Raw genomic sequence first — 26,482 nt, 5'->3', positions numbered from 1 at the left:
TGTCTTTCTGTGAATGTGGTTTTTGTTCCACAGGCTGCAGGATTGTAGTTCGTCTTGCTTCTGCTGTCTGCCCTCTGGTGGATGAGGCCATCTAAGAGGCTTGTGCAAGTTTCCTGATGGGAGGGACTGGTGGTGGGTAGAGCTGACTGTTGCTGTGGTGGGCAGAGCTCAGTAAAACTTTAATCGGCTTGACTGCTGATGGGTGGGGCTGGGTTCCCTCCCTGTTGGTTGTTTGGCCTGAGGCAACGCAACACTGGAGCCTACCTGAGCTCTTTGGTGGGGCTAATGGTGGACTCTGTGGGGGCTCATGCCAAGGAGTACTTCCCAGAACTTCTGCTGCCAGTGTCCTTGTCCCCACGGTGAGCCACAGCCACCGCCCACCTCTGCAGGAGACCCTCCAACACTAGCAGGTAGGTCCGGTTCAGTCTCCGCTGGGGTCACTGCTCCTTCCCCTGGGTCCCAGTGCGCACACGACTTTGTGTGTGCCTTCCAAGGGTGGAGTCTCGGTTTCCTCCAGTCCTGTCAAAGTCCTGCAGTCAAATCCCATTAGTCTTCAAAGTCTGATTCTCTAGGAATTTCTCCTCCCATTGCCGGACCCCCAGGTTGGGAACCTGACGTGAGGCTCAGAACCTTCACTGAGTGGGTGGACTTCTGTGGTATAAGTGTTCTCCAGTCTGTGAGTCACCCACCCAGCAGTTATGGGATTTGATTTTACTGTGATTGCGCCCCTCCTACCATCTCATTGTGGCTTCTCCTTTGTCTTTGGATGTGGGCTATCTTTTTTGGTGGGTTCCAGTGTCTTCCTGTCGATGATTGTCCAGCAGCTAGTTGTGATTCTGGTGTTCTTGCAAGAGGGAGTGAGAGTGCATCCTTCTATGTTGCCATCTTGGTTCCTAATCCCCTTAAAGATTTTTTTTTTTTCTTTGCTGTTTCAGAAGTTTGGAACAATTTTAGGTGACTTATTTTAGAATGGCAATAGGCTTGTTAATTCCCAATGTAATGTCTGCATTTGGGAAACTAACATTTTGAGAATACAAAAAGAATATTTTTAAAAATCTTAGATGAAAAAATACAGAAATACTATATATAATATATTATTTGAAGTTACTTAGATGGAAAATAAAGTATTTAAAAATAGTAGATAAAAAAAAATAGTAGGTTTACTCATGAAATTCATTATAATATAACGGTTGCCTTTGAAGAGTGGGAGAATGGGTTAGGATGGGTGGTGACCAGAAGTGACTTTTGCGTTATCCATAGTGTTTACATCTTTAAGATGAAACTTAGTGTAATTATGGAAAAATATAAATTCTGGGTTTAGGAAATACCAATGTTTAGTACATTAGTCTTTATAGTTTTGAATGCAACATTTTAAATTTTCTTGAAAATATTTGAAGATCAGATAACTCCTTTTAGCAGTTAATAGGAATGCTTCCTTTTAAACTTCACAGCTTGCCGTGTTACCTAGAAAGTTATTAGGAACAATAGCTAAAAGGTGGAACCAATCCAAGTGTTCCTCAACAGATAAATGGATAAATGAAACCATGGTATATACATATGATGAATATTTTTCAGCTGTAAAAAGGAATGAAATTCTGATACATGCTACAACATTAGTGAACCTTGAAAACATTATGCTAAGTGATATACATCAGATGTAAAAGGACAAATAATGTATAATTCCACTTATATGAACTATGTGGAATAGGCAAATTCATAGAGACAGGAAGTGGATTAGAGGTTACCAGGGGCTGACTGGAGGATGAAATGGAGAATTTTTGCTAATGGATACAGAATTTCCATTTGGGGTGATGAAAAAGTTTGGGAAATAGTGGGGATGGTGGCACAGCATTGAAAATATAATTAACGCCCCTGAATTGTATACGTAAAAATGGTTAAAATGGAAAAATTTATATTACAAATGTTTTAACACACAGTTTTCAAGAATGATTTAGTTAAGTAGTAGTGTTATTTAGGGAAAAAAATCATGTTTAATTTTTATATTCTTAGGTAAGAGGATTAGCTGTAAAAAGATTATTCCCACAATTAGTTGGTTGCTAGTTGACTTCCTCTTCTGTTAATGAACTAAGGTTTATGTCAAGAAAGACATAAGTTCTCAAAATTTGTATAACTATTTTTTGTTTACTTGGACAAATGGCGGAAGTATTATAAAGATCTTTTTAAGCTATATTATTACTTCTAAAACGCAAGAGCCTTAGAGTAATTAATTTTATTACTGCTGTTTAAAATACTGGCTGCATGCTTTATTATCTTTGTTTTGGTTTGGTTTGGTTTTTTTGTTGTTGTTGTTGTTTTTTGTGGTACGCGGGCCTTTCACTGTGGTGGCCTCTCCCGTTGCGGAGCACAGGCTCTGGACGCACAGGCTCAGTGGCCATGGCCCACGGGCCCAGCCGCTCTATGGCATGTGGGATCCTCCTGGACCGGGGCACAAACCCGCATCCCCTGCATCGGCAGGCAGACTTTCAACCACTGCGCCACCAGGGAAGCCCTATCTTTGTTTTTTAAGTTATGTTAAAGCTTTTTAATTTTGCATTTAATGAATATTAATAACTCTAGCCATATACATTTCCTTATCCTGAATCTGTGTGCTATTTCATACACTGAGGAAATAATGTCTCCTGATTAAAATTGTGTTGAAAATAAAATGTCAGCATTCCCATTTTTTGTTTTTGCTTTTTAAAATTATGTCTTTGAGATTTATTGATCAAGTTGTGTTTAAACTTTAACTTTCTTGAAATTTCACGTGAACTGTGTTCGCCTCAGATAGTAATGTCTGTTTCTTTGCCTAGGAGGAAGAAAATTACAGAGAAGAGGGAGATCCTAGAACAAGGGCATCAGATCCACAATCTCCACCCCAAGTATCTCGTCATAAATCACACTACCGTAATCGAGAACACTTTGCTACTATACGGACGGCCTCACTGGTATGTACTACTGCAAATTAGAAATATATTTTTCATGTTGGATCTTGGCACCTATACTCAAGTATAATTTTCTCTCTTTTTTTTTAATTTGGGGTTTATTTTGAAAAACACTTATTCAACATTTAACTACCTCTTATGAGAAAGATATTATACAAAGCACTCTGAGAGATGTGTACACAAATAAGTAATATATTAGAATATATTGAATTAGCTTAAGAGGGCTAAAAGGTACTAAATAGGAATTCAGATTACCTTTGAATCGGGGCCTAAAGGGAGTATTTATAGAATAAATCATCTGAGCCTTTAATAATTAGTTGGTTTTAGGCACGGGGGAGAGGAAAAATGTAATTTCCACCTAAGAATTGACCAAAATGAGGGGGGGGATGTTTGGGAAATAGCAAGTAAGCTAATTTGATGTACTCAAAATGTAGTTCTTCTGATTTCCCAAGTAATAAAAATAGATTATTTGTTCATTACAAGGATGTTGTTATACTGGGGTACTCATAACCCTAATCAGTCAGATATGTAGGACCAAAACATGATAAAGGATACTTACTAGGGATAGAAAGAAAATACGTTAAGATATCAAAGGGAAAATAGGTTATTAGAAAATATGACAGAAAGAAAAAAATATATGGGAGTTATCTGAATTATCAACTACATAGCAGATCTTATAAATCCCATGCTGTGGCCCATGAATCTGAATGATGTCTAAGGTCAAGAACACCATCCCCTACCGTAAGTCAAGTCATTCCTACTATTCTACAACATGTAAATAATTCTTTGAACAGAGCAAGTAGCAAACAATGATTGCTTAATTTTTTCATGACTATTTTAATAAATACCTGGACAGGGGCCAGCTTGTGGGAAAACATCTTTGTGACTGGGCACATATTAAGTGTTTCCCAAGCAAGCCTTCTGTCTCAAATTTTGGCTCCCTCAAATTAATTAAGGACACTATTTATTTATTTAGTCAGTTAATTAGTTAGTTAGTTAGTTAGTTAGTTGTGCTGTGCTGCATGGCTTGCGGGATGTTAATTCTCCAACCAGGAGTCCTAACCACTGGACCGCCAGGGAGTTCCGTAAGGACGGTCTTAAAAAGTTATGGCTTTAGGGCTTCCCTGGTGACGCAGTGGTTGAGAGTCCGCCTGCCGACGCAGGGGACGCGGGTTTGTGGCCCGGTCCGGGAAGATCCCACATGCCGCGGAGCGGCTAGGCCTGTGAGCCATGCCTGCTGAGCCTGCGCGTCCGGAGCCTGTGCTCCACAGCGAGAGAGGCCACAACAGTGAGAGGCCCGCGTACCGCAAAAAAAAAATAAAAAATTAAAAAGTTATAGCTTTAGGGCTTCCCTGGTGACGCAGTGGTTGAGAATCTGCCTGCCAATGCAGGGGACACGGGTTCGAGCCCTGGCCCGGGAAGATCCCACATGCCGTGGAGCAGCTAAGCCCCTGCTCCACAACTACTGAGCCTGTGCTCTAGAGCCCGTGAGCCACAGCTACTGAGCCTGCGTGCCTAGAGCCTGTGCTCCGCAACAAGAACAAGAGAAGCCACTGCAATGAGAAGCCCTTGTACCGCAACAAAGAGTAGCCCTGCTCACCACAACTAGAGAAAGCCTATGCGCAGCAATGAAGACCCAACACAGCCAAAAATAAATAAATTTAAAAAAAAAAGTTTTAGAAAACTTAAGATCCATATCCTTAAACCTAGTAAGTCCATTTATTTCAAGTAAAACATTCAGAGAGTAGGTATATTTGTGTACAAAGGTATGAGTAACTATATTATTCAATATGATTACCACGTACCATAACTCAGGCTGACTTATGCCTTGGATTTTTTTCATACAATAAAATGCGTAGATCTTAGGTATTCAATGTGAAGTATTTTTAGTGGTACACATTATGTTAACCATCGACTAAAAAAAAAAAAATTAAAATTTATTGTCGTCCCAGAAAGTTCCCTCATACCCCTCTTTAGTCAAGTCTCCACTCTCATGACCACCACTTTGTTTCTTCACTATTGTTAGTTCTAACTGTTTTTGGATTTTATGTAGGTGGAATCACACAGAATGTACTCTTTTGTGTCTGGCTTATTTTGCTCACCTTAATGTTTTTGAGATTCATCTATATTGTGTTCATCAAAGTTCATTTTTTTTTTATTACTGTAAATATATTTCCATTGTGTGAATATACCACAATTTTTTAATCCATTCTTCTATTGAGGAACACTTGGTCTGATTCCTGTTTGGGGCTATTACACATAAGATAGTTATAAACATCCTTATACAAGCCTTTATGTGAACATTATGTTTTAATTTCTTTTTGGTAGTTACCTAAGAGTAGAATTACTGAGTCATGGGGTATATATATGTTTAACTTCCTCTGTCAAACAGTTTTCCAAAATGGTTGTACCATTTCACATGCCTATCAGCAATGTGTAAGAGTTCCAGTTGGTCTATATCCTCTCCAGCATTTGGTGTTGTCACTTTTTTTAGCCATTGTAGTGGGTGTGAAATGGAACCTCATAGTGGATTTTTTGTTTGTTTTTTGCATTTCCCTGTGACTAAAGATGTCACCATAATAAGCACCTTTTCATGTGCTTGTTGTTTGTTCATATATCTTCTTTAGTGAAGTGTCTCTTCAACTCTTTTGCCTGGTTTCTTATTCAGATGTTCACATTATAATATTGATTTGTATGAGTTCTTTATGTAGTCTGGATAGAAGTATTATATCTCATTTATATCTTGCAAATGTTTTTTCTTCATCTGTGGTTTACCTAGTCTTTTTCTTACTGTTGTCTTGATGAGAGGTTAAAATTTTTTAGTTTTAAATTCCAGTTTAAGCAACCAAATTAAAACATAGGTAGGGCTTCCCTGGTGGCGCAGTGGTTGCGCGTCCGCCTGCCGATGCAGGGGAACCGGGTTCGCGCCCCGGTCTGGGAGGATCCCACGTGCCGCGGAGCTGCTGGGCCCGTGAGTCCCTGGTGGCGCAGTGGTTGCGCGTCCGCCTGCCGATGCAGGGGAACCGGGTTCGCGCCCCGGTCTGGGAAGATCCCACGTGCCGCGGATCTGCTGGGCCCGTGAGCCATGGCCGCTGGGCCTGCGCTCCGGAGCCTGTGCTCCGCAACGGGAGAGGCCGCAGCAGAGGGAGGCCCGCATACCACAAAAAAAAAAAAAAAAAATAGGTAAAGGACTTGTATAAACATTTCTGCAAAGAATATATACAAAAGGCTAACAAGCACATGAAAAGTGCTCAACATCATTAGTCATTTGGGAAATGCAAACCAAAACCACAAAGAGGTACCACCTCACATCCACTAGGATGGCTATTTTTTAAAAAAAGAGGGCCTTCCCTAGTGGCACAGTGGTTAAGAATCCGCCTGCAAATGCAGGGGACATGGGTTCAAGCCCTGGTCTGGGGAGATCCCACATGCTGCAGAGCAGCTAAGCCCGTGCGCCACAACTACTGAGCCTGTGCTCTAGACCCCTTGAGCCATAACTACTGAGCCTGCATGCTGCAACTACTTAAGCCCACACGCCTAGAGCCCATGCTCCTCAACAAGAGAAACCACTGCAGTGAGAAGCCTGTGCACCCCAAGAAAGAGTAGCCCCCGCTTGCCGCAACTAGAGAAAGCCTGCGTGCAGCAACAAAGACCCAAAGCAGCCAAAAATAAATAAATAAATAAAATTTTGAAAATAATAATAATAATGCTGCAGTGAACAGGAAGGTACAGATATCTTTTTAAAAAAGGAAAAGAGGGCTTCCCTGGTGGTGCAGTGGTTGAGAGTCCACCTGCCAATGCAGGGGACATGGGTTCGTGCCACGGTACGGGAAGATCCCACATGCCGCGGAGCGGCTGGACCCGTGAGCCATGGCCGCTGAGCCTGCGCGTCCGGAGCCTGTGCTCCGCAACGGGAGAGGCCACGGCAGTGAGAGGCCCGTGTACTGCAAAAAAAAAAAAAAAAAAAAGGAAAAGAAAAGGGAAAAAAAACAAAATAACAAGTGTTGGAGAGAGTGCAGAGAAATTGGAACTCCTGTATATTGCTGGTAGGAATGTAAAATGGTTCAGCTGCTGTGGAAAACAGTTGATGATGCCTCAAGAAGTTAAACATAGATTTACCACATGACCCAGCTGTTCTACTACTAGGTATATACCCAAAAGAATTGAAAACAGTTACTCAAACAAGTACATTACACACATGTTCACAGCAGCACTATTCACAATACCCAAAAAGTGGAAACAACACAGATACTAATATTCACCAGTGGATGAATGGATAAACAAATTATGGTATATGCAAACAATGGAATATTATTTAGCTATAAAAAGGAATGAAATACTGATACATGCTATACAACGTGGATGAACCTTGAAAACATGCTAAATTAAAGAAGCCAGACACAAAAGGTCACATATTATATGACTCTATTTATATGAAATATCCAGAGTAGATAAATCCATAGAGACAGAAAACAGATGGGTGGTTACCAAAAGGGGAGAATGGGGAGCAGCTGCATAACAGGTACAGGGTTTTCTTCTGAGGTGGTAAAACTGTCTTTTAAGTAGATAGAGGTGGTGGTTGCCTAACATCGTGAATATACTAAATGCTGCTGGGTTGTTCACTTTAAAATGTTTAATTTTATATTATGTGAATTTCACCTCAATTAAAAAATTCAGTTTATATATTTTTGTCTTTATAGTCAGTGCTTTTTGTGTCCTGCCCAAGAAATATTTGCCTGTGCTATGGTCATGAAGATATTTTAGTTTTTTTTCTACTTTATGATTCTGGATTTTGTGTTTATGTCAAATGATTCTCAAATAATTTTTGTATATAGAGTGATACAGAAGTCAAGATTTTTGTTTTTGCTTTTATATACAGAGAACCAGTTGCGTACGCAGAATTTGTTGATAACACATTTTTTTCCTCTTTGAATTAACTTGACTTTTTGGTGGAAAATCAATTGACTAAATATATTTGGGTCTATTTCTAGATTTTATTCTGTTCCTTTGATCTAGTCAGCCTATTCTTCCACCAATTCCACATTGTTTGGATTACTGAAATGTGTGTCTTCCAACTTTTTTTCCCCCTCAAGATTGTTTTGGCTATTGTAGGTCCTTTACATTCCAATATAAATTTTAGAACCAGCATGTCTATTTCTTTAGGAGACCGCCTGGAAATTTAATTGGAAACTGCTCACTGGAATGTCTTACAGTGATTGTCTACTTGGCTAAATAGTAGAGTAGTCTAAAATGCTTCTGAAATAAAAATGTTTTCCTTAATTTTATTCTTTTCTCTCCATTGTTTGTGTGTCTAGGTTACAAGGCAAATGCAAGAACATGAGCAGGACTCTGAGCTTAGAGAACAAATGTCTGGCTATAAGAGAATGAGGCGGCAACATCAAAAGCAGTTGATGACTCTGGAAAATAAGTTAAAGGCTGAGATGGATGAACATCGCCTCAGATTAGACAAAGATCTTGAAACACAACGTAACAATTTTGCTGCAGAAATGGAGAAACTTATCAAGAAACATCAGGCCGCTATGGAAAAAGAGGTGGCCGATTCAGTATTATTAATTTATTTACTCTAGATTGTAACCATCTCAGAATTAACCAAGATGGCATTTTGATGTTAGGATATATCTTCCTCAGAACCAAGCAAATCAGTTGGGGAAAGGAAGAAACATTTATATAACTTGTATAATATCAAGTCCTGAGTCTGGGAAGCAACAGATGTGGGATTGTTTCCTGACACTGATAGTTTTATAGTAACACAGTGGGTAAATCATGCAACCATTCTAGACCCTAGGTACCCTGATTATCTGAGGAGTTTGTTAATGAGATTTATGAGATTTAGGTCTCATAAAATCATTCATGATTCTCTTCTCTGTGATTTTCGGAGACCTATCTTAAATTTACAGCAGCATTTTAATATCAGAATAATTGAAGATTACAGAGAATGTTAGAGATAATAAAAGAGGTTCAGATTAAGATTTAGCCCATTTGTGGATTTGTTTTTTCTTTTTAATATTTATTTATTTATTTATTTTTGGCTGCATTGGGTCTTCATTGCTGTGCGCCGCAAGCTTTCTCTAATTGCAGAGAGTGGGGGCTACTCTTTGTTGCAGTTCAGGGCTTCTCTTGTTGCAGAGCACGGGCTCTAGGCATGCGGGTTTCAGTAGTTGTGGCACACAGGCTCAGTAGTTGTGGCTCGCAGGCTCTAGTGCTCAGGCTCAGTGGTTGTGGCACACAGGCTTCGTTGCTCTGCGGCATGTGGGATCTTAGTTCCCCAACCAGGGATTGAACCCGCGTCCCCTGCATTGGAAGGCCAATTCTTAACCACTGGACAACCAGGGAAGTCCCAGCCCATTTGTTTTTTTACAAATAAGTGTCATTTTACTATATGATTTAAGTATGTTTTTTTAGGATTCTTTTATGTGAGACCTTTTCTTCTAATGTTTTTGATGTCCCATCAGTTAAATTTTATTTTGATAGTCACATTTGTCAGGTAAAATGTAAGCTTCTCTGTAAATTCACACAATATCTAGAAATGTGTCTGGCTTGTCCACATTGAGGCATTATTTATTATAGTTACCCTTCAGTGTCAGTTCAGCCTTTCCCCCCAAAGTAGAAGAACTACTCTCTCATAATAGAGAATTTGGCAAAATAATCTACAGAGTAAATAATTATTTGCTTTTGAAATAATTTGATGAAAGAATGTATAGATATTTAGAATCCTTTTGGGCATTGGATAGTATTTTTAATAACTCGGGAAGAGGTAGATACTAACATATTTAGAAAAGCAAATCATGAAACAGGATGTGCATTATGATTACAGATTTATTTAAAATGTGTGTATGCATAGAAGTAAATAGGAAGGGTGTGCACCAAAATGTTTATATTGGTCATCTCTGGGTGGTAAAATCATACAAGATTTTTTTGTGTTTTTCTGTATTTCCTAAATGATCTACAATGAATATGCATTGCCTATATAATCAGAAATAAAACAGTATGATATGTATCTAATATTTAACATTTTCATTTGACTTAATATATAAGTTAAAGGTCAGGGTTTAATTTGAAGAGGAGTATATTACATTATTTAATATACAAATCAATCTAGATAAAAGGTCATGACTTGGGCTTCCCTGGTGGCGCAGCGGTTGGGAGTCCGCCTGCCGATGCAGGGGATGTGGGTTTGTGCCCCGGTCCAGGAGGATCCCACATGCCGCAGAGCAGCTGGGCCCGTGAGCCATGGCCGCTGAGCCTGCATGTCCGGAGCCTGTGCTCCGTGGCGGGAGGGGCCGTGGCAGTGAGAGGCCCGCGTACCGCAAAAAAAAAAAAAGTCATGACTTAATTATATTTGTGGATATATATATATATTTGTTTTATTTTCTTGGGGGACGACATATTGTTAAATTTTTAAAAAGGTGAAAACATTTTGATTCTGTAAAAAATCAGCATATTAAAGATGAGTTCCATTTTACTGGTTCTCTGAAATTCAAATAAGATGCTGAGTAATTGGTATTGGTAATGCTTATACTGATTTTATGTTCTTAAGGGGAAAAATATCCTTAGGTGGTATATATTAAACTGTTGCTTTGAATCTACTTAACTAATTTGATCCATTTTTTAAATTTCCCATAGGCTAAAGTGATGGCCAATGAAGAGAAAAAATTTCAGCAACATATTCAGGCCCAACAGAAGAAAGAACTAAACAGCTTTTTGGAGTCCCAGAAAAGAGAATATAAACTTCGAAAAGAACAGCTTAAGGAGGTATCTATTTTATAAAAATTTTCACGCCAGTTGTCTGCTTATTGATTTTATCTGTAGATGTTGATCAACTCATAGAACCATTAGGATAAATTCTTCTTTTGTTGTTTGTGGCCACTAAATGTTTACCAGTTTGAATGAAGGCATTGATTTTAATCAGTTACTCTTCAACAGAGATCTTCAATTGAGTAGGATCTAAAAAGAATCATCTCCTAAAAATATGAATTATTTTATTTATAATAGTTTTCATATGCACTTACTAAATAACTGACTCACTGGAAATAAAATACTTGAGCTGTGATCGTCGTGGAAGCAACTTAAGGGCAGCTGGCCTGGGCTCAGGGCTAGAATCCCTGAGGACCCAGGAAAGGGCAAGGAGGCGGGTGGCAGGCTCCCCAAGGACGGGTCTGAAATCATCAGGATCTAGATGGGTATTTGGCTTCAGGGCATTTGTTTCATGTCCCTCCGTACAGGCCCTGGGGCCAGGTGTGGGGGCAAGAGACCAGGCAGGGGTAGCAATAAATAACACGGACAGACAGAGCTCTCCTCCAGACAGATGAGATTAAAGGAGGTTACAGGGGAGCCACAATGCAGAGGTGGGGCACTGGCAGGGCGGGGGCAGCTGGGAGGGAGGGGAAGGCCAGGCCCTCATTGTCACCTGCCGCATCCCTTTCCTGCCCCAGACCCCGCTACTTTGGGGAGGAAGGGAGCCCCCCCCCAAAAAAATACTTGAACTGTGAAAGGAAGCCACACATTTCTTTTTTTAAACGTAGACCAGGGCTTCCCTGGTGGCGCAGTGGTTGAGAGTCCGCCTGCAGATGCAGGGGACGCGGGTTCGTGCCCCGGTCCGGGAGGATCCCACATTCTGCGGAGCGGCTGGGCCCATGAGCCATGGCCGCTGAGCCTGCGCGTCCGGAGCCTGTGCTCCGCAGTGGGAGAGGCCACAGCAGTGAGAGGCCCGCGTACCGCAAAAAAAAAAAAAAAAAAGTAGACCATACCAGGCTTCTCTGGTGGCTCATGGTTAAGAATATGCCTGCCAGTGCAGGGGACACAGGTTCGAGCCTTGCTCCGGGTAGATCCCACATGCCGTGGAGCAGCTAAGCCCATGTGCCACAACTACTGAGCCTGTGCTCTAGAGCCCACGAGCCACAACTACTGAAGCCCACACATCTAGAGCCTGTGCTCTGCAAGGAGAAGCCACCGCAATGGGAAGCCCGCGTACCGCAACGAAGAGTAGCCACTGCTCGCCACAACTAGAGAAAGCCTGCACGCGACAACGAAGACCCAATGCAGCCAAAAATAAATAAATTTATTTAAAAAAAAAATTAGACCATACCTTCTTACTTTTGGCTCAGAAGATTACAATAATTTGTTCATAGAGTAAGGATAAGAGGCAGATTTGCTCATCACATTTTCTTTAATAGCAAAACATGCTGATTATTTATTTATGATTCCATGATTTCATATTTATTTGCTCTCCATGTGCTGCATTTTTTTTTTTTTGCGGTACGCCTCTCACTGTTGTGGCCTCTCCCATTGCGGAGCACAGGCTCCGGACGCACAGGCTCAGCGGCCATGGCTCACGGGCCTAGCTGCTCCGCGGTATGTGGGATCTTCCTGGACCGGGTCCCAAACCCATGTCCCCTGCATCAGCAGGCGGACTCTCAACCACTGCACCACCAGCGAAGCCCCATGTGCTGCATTTTTTAACTCCTTTTAAAAGCAGATGTAGTCTGACTTTGAAGAAGACCTTGATTGTTCCAAGGCAGTTTCTGAAAGGGGGTAACTATTCAGGATAGTAGTCAGGAGAGAGAAATGATATGTCTCAATTTAGACCCCCTTTTACAGACTGATTGACTGAAATTTTTAGTCCATGTAATTAATTATTAGGGCACTGATAAATTAATTGGTCTTGATAAAATAATAGTAATCTCTTTGCTAGTAATGCTTTTGTTTGTGTAGGAATTTATAGTCACTTATTTAAATGTTATTATGGACATATTGTTGGCACAAAAACTTGCTGTATATACCCTGCCAACTGAGCTTCATTGAAAAGATTTTTCTAACTCTAAAGGATATAACCTGTAATATATTCCCGTGACTGTAATACAAAAGCCATACTCTATATTGGCACATTGGGTTTGAAAAGACTGGAAATAGGTCCCCAACTGTAAATAAATATCCAACAAAATGCAGTTTTACAGATCCCTTTCCCAGTGAAATGAGGTTTTAATTTTATGGGTGCATTGCTTTAGGTAATCCTTTAGGCATATAACAGGTAGTCCAGCTAATAAATTCGTTTTCTTTTAGAAGCCAAGTTAGTGTGTATTTATGTGTGTGAGTTCATTTAAAACAATGATTTTTAGCATAGAGGAAGGGATATACTAGAATCTTAGTGGAGAAGTTCCCTGGCAAAAGATTTTGAAAAATATACCCAGGTGATTATTTATGTGTCCTTTCTCTTCCTGTAGTGTGTGTACAGATATACCCTTAAGTTTAGAACTACTAAAATTTTTTTAATGTGTTTGTATATCTTATGAACTAAAGTTATAAAGAATTGATATCTTTCTTGAAAACCAGGGGAAGGACCATAAGGTTAGTAGTCTTTGAAAAATTATCTTATACCTAGGAAAGATGGCTTATTTATACTGTGTGCTTTTTAGGTTGAAGATATATTAGTATTAATTATCCTAGAGTTTGCCTCATTGAGTGCATTGTCAGTGTTCTCATCTGGCCCAATATAAATGCATTTTCATTTAGGTAGTTTGTAAGATAATATATATATATATATATATATATATATAGAAGTATAGCTGATTTACAATGTTGTGTTAATTGCTGCTGTACAGCAAAGTGACTCAGTTCTACATATGTATATTATTTTTCATATTATTTTCCATTATGGTTTATCACAGGATATTGAATATGGTTCCCTGTGCTATGCAGTAGGACCTTGTTGTTTGTCCATGCTATATGTAATAGTTTTGCATCTGCTAACCCCAAACTTCCCAGTCCTTCCCTCCCCACTGCCACCAGCAAGTCTGTTCTCTATACCTGTGAGTCTGTTTCTGTTTGTAGATATGTTCATTTGTGTCATATTTTAGATTCCATATATGTGATATCATATAGTATTTGTCTTTCTCTTTTTGACTTACTTTGCTTAGTATGATAATCTCTGGGTCCATCCATGTTGCTGCAAAAGGCATTATTTCATTCTTTTTTATGGCTGAGTAGTATTCCATTGTATATATATACCACATGTAAGGTAATATTTTATTTTTACTTTTATTATTTTTTTATTGGAGTATAATTGCTTTACAGTGTTGTGTTAGTTTCTGCTGTACAATGAAGTGAATCAATTATATGTATACCTACATCCCCTCCCTCTTGGACCTCCCTCCCACCGCCACCCCCCCATCTCCCCCATCTAGGTTTTCACAGAGCACTGAGCTGAGTTTCCTGTGCTTTATAGCATGTTCCCACTAGCTGTCTATTTTACACATGGTAGTGTATATATGTCAATCCTAATCTCCCAATTCTTCCTACTCTCCCCTTCCCCCCCACCTCCTGTGTCCACAGGACTGTGGAAGGTAATACTTTAAATGCTATAGAAAAGCACTGGTTTTGATTTGTTTAGTTAAATACGATTCATAAAAAGGGTTTCTATTCTCCCATGGTTTTGTTGATTTTCCATTTAATTTCGAATTCTTTTATACTAAGTCTATCCATAATTTTGCCAAAAACTTAATATTTAGAATGTCAGAAACCAAGAAGTGACACGTTAGATGTATTTTTGCCCTAATATTAATTCATATAAATGATTTTTACCTGAAAGCACTGCCTTATGTCTCTTCTTGGGAAGCGTTTAAAGAATGCTTTTACTTCATTTACCAATACTGTGTGCTTTTAAAGCTAGGAACCATCATAAATGTAGCTGTGTAAAGCTAAAAGGTATGCATGTTTTCTAGCATATGTTTCTCTTTTCCTGTCCTACTTCACCGGTTAACTCAAGAAAAGGAAAATATTACCTACCTCCTTAAGGTCATTGCCCTGCCTTGAGCATTAGAAAGGACACAGATTAAGTACTTTTATTTAAACGCACCAAATACCAGATGATATATTCATGCAATTAGTTTTTATGTATTTTGAACTGAGTTGTTTTTTTATGTTGCCAGGAGCTGAATGAAAATCAGAGCACCCCCAAAAAAGAAAAACAGGAGTGGCTTTCAAAGCAGAAGGAGAATATACAGCATTTCCAAGCAGAAGAAGAGGCTAATCTTCTACGGCGTCAGAGACAATACCTAGAGCTGGAATGCCGTCGCTTCAAGAGAAGAATGTTACTTGGGCGCCATAACTTAGAACAGGACCTTGTCAGGGAGGTACGTTTGAAACGAGAATATTTCCTGAAAGTATGTTTGTCACTTCCCAGACTCAGGGTCTTTGCACTTGTACCTCCCTCACCCTGAATTCTTCTTCCCTAGATTATCTGCATGGCTTGCTTCCTCCCTTCATGTCTCTCCTCAGATACCACCTCCTCAGAAGTGCCTTCCCTAATGTCCAAATCCTTCTTCTTCTTTAAGTGCTCTTCTCTGCACTTCTCTCTCTTACACATACACACTTTTGCGGGGGAAGTTTCTCGTCCTGCCTAGAATGGAAATTTTATAAAGTCACTGATTTTGTTCCGGTCTTTATATCCCCCTAGTATCTGGCCCGTAGTAGGTATTCAATAAATATTTATTAAATACATATTAAATCTATGAATGAGAGGGGTGTTCATTTTTAAATACCATAAAATTATTGGATACTTTATACCTTTTGAACTGAAATGGGTGCCATGAAGTATGTGTTATCATTTAACACATTTTTTATAATCATGTAATTATTAATTGGGCAAATGTAGAAACTCTTATGCCAGTGAAAACAAATATTCTCACTATCAGGGATACCTGTGAGCACAGATTAACTTATTTCCAAGAGTGGCTTAAAATAAACTTTAAGTATAGCATAATTGTTCAAATTCACTAATAATTAAAGAAATTTAAATTAAAACAGTTGCATCAATTAAATAAGAACAATTTAAAAGACTAGCAACATTGAATCCTAGTAGTGGCATTGGGAAATGTGCAGTGTTGGTAAGAATATAATTTGATACTGATATATTGATAGATATGCTTTTATCTATCAAATCCACTTCTAGAACTCTATCCTAAAGAAATAATAGCATGATTATATGATGCATCATGCATAAACATTTAATGAAAATTTCTTTATCAAGCAAAAAATGGAAAATTATGGTATTGCAAAGCAGAAGCTTACTATAAAACTTTAAAAAAAGATCTGTATATACTGATCTGATCTAGATATATATCCATTATATTGTTAGGTGAAGAAAGCACATTACATGCCTATAATGTATGTTATTCAGTTTTTAAAACTATGTTTTTGTGTAATAGATGTTTCACGATAAGCATGGGGAAGGTTGGGGAGCATTTGCACCAAACTGTTGGCCTCTGGAGAAAGGGTTTGCAGGGGCAAAGGGGGTAGGTTTGACTTCTGTGTGTGTGTGTGTTTTACACTTGTTCATTGTAATCTGAAAAAAAAAAGAATTAGAAGATTTATTGAGCAGCATGTGCGAGGGATTGTTCTGAGAACTTTCCATTTATGAACTCACTTCATCCTCACATTAAATCTGTGAAATAGCTATGTTAGTATCTTCATTTGAAAAGTGATGAAACTAAAGCACAGAGAGTTTAAACAGTTAACCCAAGGGACTTAGGGCTCATAGGTAGCAGAGCCAGATCCATGTTCTTATCCACTATACTGTGCTGGGTATACTGCCTGTAATAGAATTGAATAGGATACTCTGAAGAAATTCAGAGAATGGCTTAGGAGTTTCTTCAAATATAAAATTGGGAAACAATAAAGAAAGAAAAGAAAGAAGGAAGGACATTAAGCCTACTGAGATAGATTTGCTATGTCTTAAGCTTATTGCATAAAATAGTATTAATGAATAGTAAATGAAAAGAATAAGGAAATTGGTGCTACTAATTGCCCATATACTACAGTAAAGGTCATAAAATCTAATATTTACTATGCAGTCATTATTGAATCTGAGGATTACATCTACTTCCTGATTAATCTGTTTCTTAGGAATTTTTTTCCTAGCATTGTACAGCAATAAATTATACCTTTGTCTTTTGTGTTATGGATTAGGAGTTAAATAAAAGACAGACTCAAAAGGACTTAGAGCACGCCATGCTGCTACGACAGCATGAGTCCATGCAAGAACTGGAGTTCCGCCACCTCAACACAATTCAGAAGATGCGCTGTGAGTTGATCAGATTGCAGCATCAAACTGAGCTCACTAACCAGCTGGAATATAATAAGCGAAGAGAACGAGAACTAAGGCGAAAGCATGTCATGGAGGTTCGACAACAGCCTAAGAGTCTGAAGGTACCTTTAGCCTAAGCTTCTTAACAAAGGGGAATAGGGATAAAAGGCATCCATATAAGCAGTAAAAGTCTAAGACAGAAGTCTGTCGTAAAGAAATTGAATAAACTTTTTTCTTTTCATTTTAAGCATGTTTAATTAGTTTTAACATGGAGTGTCTGTAGCTACAGACTTTTGCTCATGTATTTCTCAGTAGAGTACCGAAAAAATTTTAACTGTGGGAAATGCCATAAATAATAATCAAAATTCTTATTTTAATGTACCCAAATGTCCAATGCTGACATTACAGTCTACATGTCAACATGCTAACTAACCTGTTGTCTTCTCTTTATTGTTCCAAGTAATACAGTTTTGGAATCTTATTTGCTCTTAGTGTGATTTGTATCCAAGTAAGACAGGAAGTTCCTAGTCAGTACAGAAGCCAGTGAATGAAAAAAAATGCCTTTTTACCCCTCCTCCCTTCATTGTGTGTGCTTATCTTAAGAGGAATAGTGGAATCACCACAGTGTTACTCCCATTCTGCTTATTTTCTTTATGTGTTTGGTAGTGTAGGTGAGACCATGGCGTGGTAGTTGGGGTATGTATTTTTTAATTAACATGTCAGAGTGGAGCAAGTTGTTATATGCCCTCCCCCAAACAAATAAGGAAAGACAGGTGTTGGTGATATATATAATACCAAAGAACTTTAAATCTTAGATTTGCTTTGTATAGAGGAATTCATTCACATGGTATGAAATTCAAAAGACACCAAAGTATTATAAAGGTAAAGGTTTCCATCTCTCCTTGTCCCTCTGGCCACCTTGTCCAGCCCCTGCCACCAAATTTAACCAGAGTTAACAATTCAAAGAAATTTTTCAATTTTATAACTTGTAATAAATATTTGAAAGAGCGTAGTCATATGAATCTTAATAAAAACAAAAACCACTCACAATATAGGCTCTCATCAATAGTAGTACCTCAATTAATCTGTACATGATTTCACACTTTAAACTTTTATTTACATCCAGTAAGGCCCAGGTCCCACAGTATTTTCTTTTAAAACCCAACCCCCTTATCTGAATAACTGTCCTGGAGTGAAGTGAAATTCATTCACAGGGGTAATCTGTGTCAAAATCTAGAAGCTACACCACACCCAATGGTTCTCTTGATTCCCACTCAACTCCATTCAAACAAGCTGTCTTGAACAAAAGTATAGAAGCAAAGTTAAGATGTTTTTACCCTTTCCTTGTGAACCTGAGTAAAATTTCACTTTGTTTTCCGAACAGCTAATTAACATCATTTACAGAGTAGCTTATGTTGACTATTCACATAATCTTCATTAGTCATTGCTTAGAAAATTGGAATTCATAATGATTTTTCAAATTTATTTTGTCTTTGTAGGGGAGAGGTATATACTCTTTCGGCTATAGAATAGACAGTTTCCCACCAGAAGATTAGTTAAATAACATGTCTGTGAAATTAATGACTGTTTTAAAGTCAACAGCACCCAGAAGTGTAAACCAAACTGAAAACTTTGTTAGTTTTCTATAGTCATGCCATAAATTTGATATGACTGCATTTCTGTAGGGCTTGGCATAGAGTTGTTTGATGTTTAACCATTCCTGTTTTTTTGTTGCTGCCTTTTCAGTTTGAAAGCTTGTAAATACTAGTGTAATCTTCACAGATACATACAAAAAGTGAGGCAAAAAATAATGTTTCACAATTATAGTCAGATTTAGAATAGAATGTCTCCTTCTGATGACAGATGAGCTCAAGATTTTCCATAAAGGAGATTGTTCTGTTACTTTACTAGGGAAGAAAACCATCATGTTCCTCTTAGTTATGTATTTCTATCTACTTACTCAATTTGAACAAAACTGACTTGATTTTAATACCAAGTTATCCCATTTTTATTTACCTAAGTAATGGTTGCCTCTTCCAACTTTTTCCAGGACTTTAAAGGGAGGTAGGGGGACTTCAGTTTTAGCACTTATGTGATTTGACTAGGATTTGGGGTGGGGGGTTTGGGGTACTATGTCTGTGGAATGGGCTGGATATACGCCTGCTCTGTTGTTTCTTCGTCTGGCATCCAGATGATGTTTTGTCAGTGTTAAATGAGTAGAAACAACTGTAACTTACATTCGTCTTGCTTTCACTTGAGTCAAACATTGAGGGATATAGTTTATTCTTGGTACAAGTATTACTCTTCTTATAGAAAAAACATTTTTCAAGGAGCTTTTTTTCCCCTCATTAGGCTAGTGATGTGGAATGATTACAGTTTTCTTGGCACAATATTTTAAAAATAAAAACTTTTAAAAGAATAGAGGCTGTTATACAGAGGTAGCAGAGAATGTCTAAATGTCATTGTCCCATTCCTGGCTAACTTGGAAGAATTTTGTTAACCAAGGACAGTATTTAAGAGTGGTGCCACTGGGACTTCCCTGGAGGTCCAGTGGTTAAGACTTCGCCTTCCAATGCATGGGGTGCAGGTTCAGACCCTGGTCGGGAGCTAAGATCCCACATGCCTCACGGCCAAAATACCAAAACATAAAACGGAAGCAATATTGTAACAAATTCAATAAAGACTTTAAAAATGGTCCATATCAAAAAAATCTATAAAAAAAGTTTAGTTGTAACTAAATGTACTAGTAAAATAATGAGTATTACCTGAAGTCCTATGAAAAAAGTAAGGTTCTTGATATTCTAATGTTTTAAATTAGAGCTTTTGTTACAAAAATACATAGAATGTAACGGTTTGACCTAATAACCAAGTGGAAAAGTACTATACCTGCAACCTTATGGTCTGACCTTTTTGTTTTTCATCTCCTTGTCTCCTAGTAGTCTTTATTTTCATATAAGCATAAGGTATAACAAATGCCATATGTTAAAAATTATATACATCTTTTTTTTCCTTCCCAGTCTAAAGAACTCCAAATAAAAAAGCAGTTTCAGGACACCTGCAAAATCCAAACCAGACAGTACAAAGCATTAAGAAATCACCTACTGGAGACTACACCAAAGAGTGAGCACAAAGCTGTTCTGAAACGGCTCAAAGAGGAGCAGACCCGGAAGTTAGCCATCTTGGCTGAACAGTATGACCACAGCATTAATGAAATGCTGTCCACCCAAGCTGTGAGTTCGTTTTATTTAAGCAAAACAAATTCAGTGCCCCTTTCATCCCACCACCTGAATGAAATCCCAGCAATTAAAATACTGGTTGGAAGTGATAGCTCTCCTACAGCTTGAGAAATAGTGGTGGTTATCTATATTTTTCCTGTTCTCTGCATTGCTTGGAGGTAGGCATGATTTATATAGAATTCTCATTGATACATTTAGTCATGAGGTTCTAAATAGGCGCTCTGCCAGTGCCTCTCAGGTGTTCAGCACATATCCCAATGGTATAGGGGGATTAGAGCAGCAGCTTTGTTAAGCAGTGAGCAAAAAGTAGTACTGTATTGGGGATCCAAATGGTCACATTTTAGTGAAGGCAAATACAAAATATTTTCTATATAAGTTTTGAAAACTTTTTCTTAAAGGGCCAGATAGTAAATATTTTAGGTTTTGTAGTCTGTGATACAAAATTGAGGATAATTATGTGGGTACTTATATAGCCATTTAAAATGTAAAAGCCATTCTTAACTAGTGGACTATCAAATTAATTAATTAAAACAGGCAGCTGTCCACATTTGGTCTGGAGGCTATAGTTTGCTGGTCCCTGTTCTGTAGTTATTTCCATTGCAGAGAAGAGATTGAGAGTCTTACATCACCTAATCAGATTCTAGATTTTTCTTAAAGAAAAATATGATTATTCAGGCATCCTCCTAATAGATTATGATAGCTTTTATCTTCATATTACCATCACTGGTTACTGTGCCTTCCTTTTTCAGAAATGTTTACTCCAAGGTACAAGAGAGAACAATTGTGTATCCTACAGAAGAGTTGTCTGTCTTTTCTCACACCTCCTTTCCATAGGTCATGGATAAATAGCTCACAGTAGGATATATCTGGGTTTTTTCCTGTCTTTCAGCTGCGTTTGGATGAAGCACAGGAAGCAGAGTGCCAGGTTTTAAAGATGCAGCTGCAGCAGGAACTGGAGCTGTTAAATGCATATCAGAGCAAAATCAAGATGCAAGCTGAGGCACAACATGATCGAGAGCTTCGGGAACTTGAACAGAGGGTCTCCCTCCGCAGGGCACTCTTAGAACAAAAGGTATAGCTAATAGAAGGAAGTTAATTGTGCTAGTATTTGCCTTCATCAGAAACATTTTATAAATACATTTTCGTATTAACAGAGGTGGCATTAGATTGTTTTCACCATACCATATTTCCTTAATTCTAGTTTTTGTAGTGTTTTTCTTTAAAATTATTGTTTCAGTAATGAACCTTATAATTAATGAATTCTAAACATCAGAGGAATATAGTTAAGTAGTAATTGCTAGAGGAAGGTTATGGTGTTATGTGAAGACAGTTGAATTGTGAGAGAGTAGCTCTGGCTCCATGTTCCTCACTTTTTTTGTGTACCTAGCTCTACCTAAAGAGATTGGAGAAAAACTTGGATAGTGAAGAAAAAGAACTTTAGTAATTGCCTGAGAGAGGCAGGGGCAAAGGATCTGGAATATATACTTTACTCTTCTATCCTGGGCCTGGAACTATACAGATTGGTGGAAGAGTACTAGGGGACAGAAGGTAAAGCCAGTTCTACACAAGCTGAAAATGTTACTTCTAGATGTATCTTTTTTCTTTCTTTCTCTCTTTTTTTTCACTTATTCTTTGTCAGATATATTAGAGAATAGAACTAAAATCCCCAGCTTCATTTCCTTTCCATACTTTAAGGTATTATAGCTGTGTGTGTATGTGTGCGTGTGTGCGTGTGTGTATTTTGGGGAAAGACTGATGGACAGAAGATTTTTAGATTTTGAAAGATAAAGAGGAAAGTTTTGCCATGAGAAGTAGTAGAATATAATTGTATCTAGGATTCAGAGCTATGTTCCAGAATTCCTGAGCCATAAGTTCCAACAGGTGATAGTCTTAGCTCCATTGATCCTTTGTATGTTAGTACTTGGCTAACTTAATGAAAGTTGTCATGGTTTCTAGACCATTGCTCCGTAGATTTTCCTCTGTTTCCTGCACTTCTTGTGATAAAAATAGAATGCCGTATTAAATTAAAAAATACTCTTAAAAAACCCACCTAAATAAGATGTTACTCTTTTTCTGGCATAGCTCTCATTACTGGCTTCTTCAAGAGGTACTTGCCTCTAAAAGTTATCTCACTTATGTTTCTCATTCAAGATGGGAAAGATATAAACACATATAAATTTTGAGAAAAATCTAGTTTGTCCCATGTACAGATTTCATAAATCTGTCTGATTCCAACTTGCTTATTAAAATTCAACCTAAAGTTCTGTCTCATGCTTCAAAAAATTATCACTAAAATGAAAACTCCCTATAGTGTTGTGAGAGAAATATTAGTACTATTTACAGTCAGCCCTCTCATACCTGTGGGTTCTGCATCCATGGATTCAACTAACCTCTGACTGAAAGTATTCGGGAGAAAGAAAATTCCAGAAAGTTCCAAAAAGCAAACTGCCATTTGCCACACGCCCCCAGCAACTAGTTACACAGCATTTACATTGTATAGAGTATTGTAAGTAATCTAGAGGTGATTTAAAGTATGAGAGTGTCTGTGTGGCTTATATGCAAACACTACACTATTTTAGATAAGGGACTTGAGCATCCTCAGATTTTGGTATCTGAGGAACGGTCCTGGAACCCTTCCCCCAAGGATACTGGGGTAGGACTGTGTATTTGTATTTTTAGCTCCACCTAGTGGTTCAGAGTTAGTGCTGATTAGTGTCTTAGATACAATCTTATTTCACTATATGAACCAAGCCTGTATGTTCTACAGAGCCTAGTAAAATATGGGCATAAAACTGATACACATTGGTGAAGGTGCAGTAGCACTCTCATATATTGTTATTGCATTTTGCAAAGCAATTTGCAATATATATATGTATATTTAACATCTTTATTGGAGTATAATTGCTTTACAGTGGTGTGTTAGTTTCTGCTTTATAACAGAGTGAATCAGTTATACATACACATATGCCCCCATATCTCTTCCCTCTGGAAGTATATATTGTACTTTGGAAATGTTAAGTGTTTGAGAATTTATTCTAAGGAAATCCAAATATAGGAAAAACAAGATGCTAAATATGGTAATTATAGCATAGTTTATAATGGTTTAAAATACATAACCATCTAAGAGATATAATTAACTAATTATGGCCAAGCTACTTAATAAAATCTTATTCAACCATTTAAATGATGGCTACAAAGACAGTATTAATATAGAAAAATGCTTATGATGTGTTGAATAAAATTAAAAAGACCCATCACACTTAAAGTGAATTGAAGTAATGCTAGTAGTGGCTATATTAACATGATAGAGTGGTTTGTTTTTCTATTTTACTTTTATGGTGGGGACTGTACCACGCGGCATGCAGGATCTTAGTTCCCTGACCAGGGATGAACCCATGCCCCCTGCAGTGGAAGCACAGAGTCCTAACCAGTGGACTGCCAGGGAATTCCCAATATTTTACTTTTTTAATGTGGTTTATATTACTTTGATAAGGGAAAATACATATGATTATTTAGTATGACAAATAATAAAGGAACAGTAGGGTGATGAATCTATAGTGCCTTGAGTTGCTACTAGGGCTAATATTTACATTTCAAGTGACGTGCATGTAAAGCAGTTTGGGGTCAGTTGGCAGCTACCAAACCCAGGTATCCTCTCTGCAGAAACTTTGAAAAATCTTAACTGCTGTATTTTCTGCACTTGACACTTACTGGTTGTACAGATGAGAAACAAATAGAGGTGGAACCAGAGTGAATATTACTTGTTTCGTGATGAATAGTTCTCTCTGAAGTTTGCGTTAATCTCAAAATGAACCAAGAGTTGTTCCTGTAGGTTGAGGCACCAACAAAGTAAAAGTAAACCTCACTTTACTCACATAAGGTCCTTTTATGACTTTTCTCATATTTCCTTTACATTAAAATTTTCAGCAAATTGACAACATAACTATAAATGTTAAATTCCCTATGAATTTTTAAAATTTTTTATTTTTTATTGGTGCCTAGTTGATTCCCTGTGAATTTTATATTTGCATGAAAAGTGGCAGTATTTCCAAAAGTATAAATGTTTTCATTTTTTAGTTTTATCATTTCAATTAATTTTCTTTCAGTATTTCACTTAGTATCAACAAACATGGTTGGTAGTTTTTAAGTGAGAATTGACGACTGGAACATCTTACAGGATCTTTCTTTGTGGAACTGAAAATATTCACACAAAAATATCACATTTGATTTCAAAGAAGATAGGTCGGGAGAGCCTCTCAAAAGTCTTAAGTATGGTAACTTTTATCTACCCAGTGAAACCACCTTTCTAATTTGCAGTAATAACGTGTTTTAAAAGAAATGGGGATTAATGTAACCTATCACAAATCTTAGGTTTCACTTTTATTCCAAAAGTATAAATGTTTTCATTTTTTAGTTTTATCATTTCAATTAATTTTCTTTCAGTATTTCACTTAGTATCAACAAACATGGTTGGTAGTTTTTAAGTGAGAATTGACGACTGGAACATCTTACAGGATCTTTCTTTGTGGAACTGAAAATATTCACACAAAAATATCACATTTGATTTCAAAGAAGATAGGTCGGGAGAGCCTCTCAAAAGTCTTAAGTATGGTAACTTTTATCTACCCAGTGAAACCACCTTTCTAATTTGCAGTAATAACGTGTTTTAAAAGAAATGGGGATTAATGTAACCTATCACAAATCTTAGGTTTCATTTTTGTTTAATTGAAAAATGTTCTGAGTTTCTTGAATGGCAAAACTAATCAGCAAACAAAATTGAAGCAATACTTACTGGATAAAAGGTTCATAAGCATTAATGTGTTTAATTTTTTTTTCTTTTTTTGCGGTACGTGGGCCTCTCACTGTTGTGGCCTCTCCCGTTGCGGAGCACAGGCTCCGGACGCGCAGGCTCAGTGGCCATGGCTCACGGGCCCAGCCGCTCTGCAGCATGTGGGATCTTCCCGGACCGGGGCACGAACCCGTGTCCCCTGCATCGGCAGGCGGACTCTCAACCACTGTGCCACCAGGGAAGCCCTGTGTTTAATATTTTTATCATGAGTTTCCTTCAGATTATATGCAAGGAATTCAGATCAGTTACATGCTAAGTGCTTTCCCATCATTTATTAGATCCTTCAAATTAAAATAAGTGCTTTTCAGTAAATGGATTTTAAATTTTTTTACTTATAAAATACTTTAAAAATTTGAAGTTCTCTGAATCCTTAGAGATAAATAAGTTTAATTCCAAAGAATTGGGTATTTTATATATAGATATTAAAAGAGTGGGAAATTCTTTTATAAATACACAATCATTTTTTAAAACCTGGCAAATATAGAGAAACAGAAATGTCCTTAATCCTTCCACTCAGAAATCACCACAGTTAACAATTTGATGTCTTTACCTCACAGGAAGCATTCATGTTTAATCTAAGTTCTCCATCAATCTTCAAATGAATGGCCATCTCTAAATCTTTGTAACAGTAGTATTTAGAACTTTCGATAATTTTCAAACTCTTCTTACTGGAGTCCATCTGGCCGATCGGTAATTCTCCAGACACTTCTTATTTTTACCATTTGTCCATGTCTTTGCACATGTTCTCTCTGCTGAAAATATTTTCCCCTCCGCTTGTCTTCCTGGTAAACTTGTATTCTTCCTTCAGAATCCAGTCTCTATCACCTCCTCTAAGAAGACTTCTTTGCCCTAGTCTCCTTCTCCTGTAGAGTGAATCACTCCATCCCTTAGTATTTTTGCTATACTTTATAAATCTATTATTACATCATATCATATTCTATTGTAATTTTTATTTGCATGTGTTTCGCATGCTAACTGTGTTTTTTTAAGGGCACTTAAAAATGACACATAGAAAGTAAACATTTATTGAGCTTAGATTTCTACGGATAGCAATATGACTATTGGCTTAAGTTCTCAAATATCTTGAAACATAATTATTTAATGCTCCTTTACAAATTCTTTTTTCCTATCTTTTAAAAACTTTTTTTCATGGAAATTTTCAAACATATACAAAAGTAGGAAGAATTAGTACAATGAAATTCCAAGTACTCATCACTTAGCTTCAACAGTTATCAGTATTTTGCTAATTTTTTCTTAGCTATTCCCCCCGCTACACACACACACACACACACACACACACACACACACACACACACACACACACACACACACACACACACACACACTCTCTCTC

General features: G+C 37.8%; 1 protein-coding gene across 2 annotated transcripts in view; it reads left to right on the top strand.

Annotated features, from left to right (window-relative positions):
• The window catches only part of TAOK1 (TAO kinase 1), a 161,000-nt gene that overhangs the window by 128,875 nt on the left and 5,643 nt on the right, over nucleotides 1-26,482 (top strand). For both annotated transcript variants that reach the window (XM_024127960.3, XM_024127961.3), the window contains exons 13-19: nucleotides 2,811-2,945; nucleotides 8,258-8,494; nucleotides 10,587-10,715; nucleotides 14,888-15,091; nucleotides 16,926-17,165; nucleotides 20,061-20,273; nucleotides 21,169-21,351. In XM_024127960.3, coding sequence (XP_023983728.1) covers nucleotides 2,811-2,945; nucleotides 8,258-8,494; nucleotides 10,587-10,715; nucleotides 14,888-15,091; nucleotides 16,926-17,165; nucleotides 20,061-20,273; nucleotides 21,169-21,351 — 1,341 coding nt within the window. The remainder of the gene's footprint in view (nucleotides 1-2,810; nucleotides 2,946-8,257; nucleotides 8,495-10,586; nucleotides 10,716-14,887; nucleotides 15,092-16,925; nucleotides 17,166-20,060; nucleotides 20,274-21,168; nucleotides 21,352-26,482) is intronic.

The sequence above is a fragment of the Physeter macrocephalus genome, chromosome 14, assembly GCF_002837175.3.
Source record: "Physeter macrocephalus isolate SW-GA chromosome 14, ASM283717v5, whole genome shotgun sequence".
Classification (NCBI taxonomy): domain Eukaryota; kingdom Metazoa; phylum Chordata; class Mammalia; order Artiodactyla; family Physeteridae; genus Physeter; species Physeter macrocephalus.
Note: the sequence above shows the minus strand (reverse complement) of the source record. Positions and strands in the feature narration are given on the sequence as shown.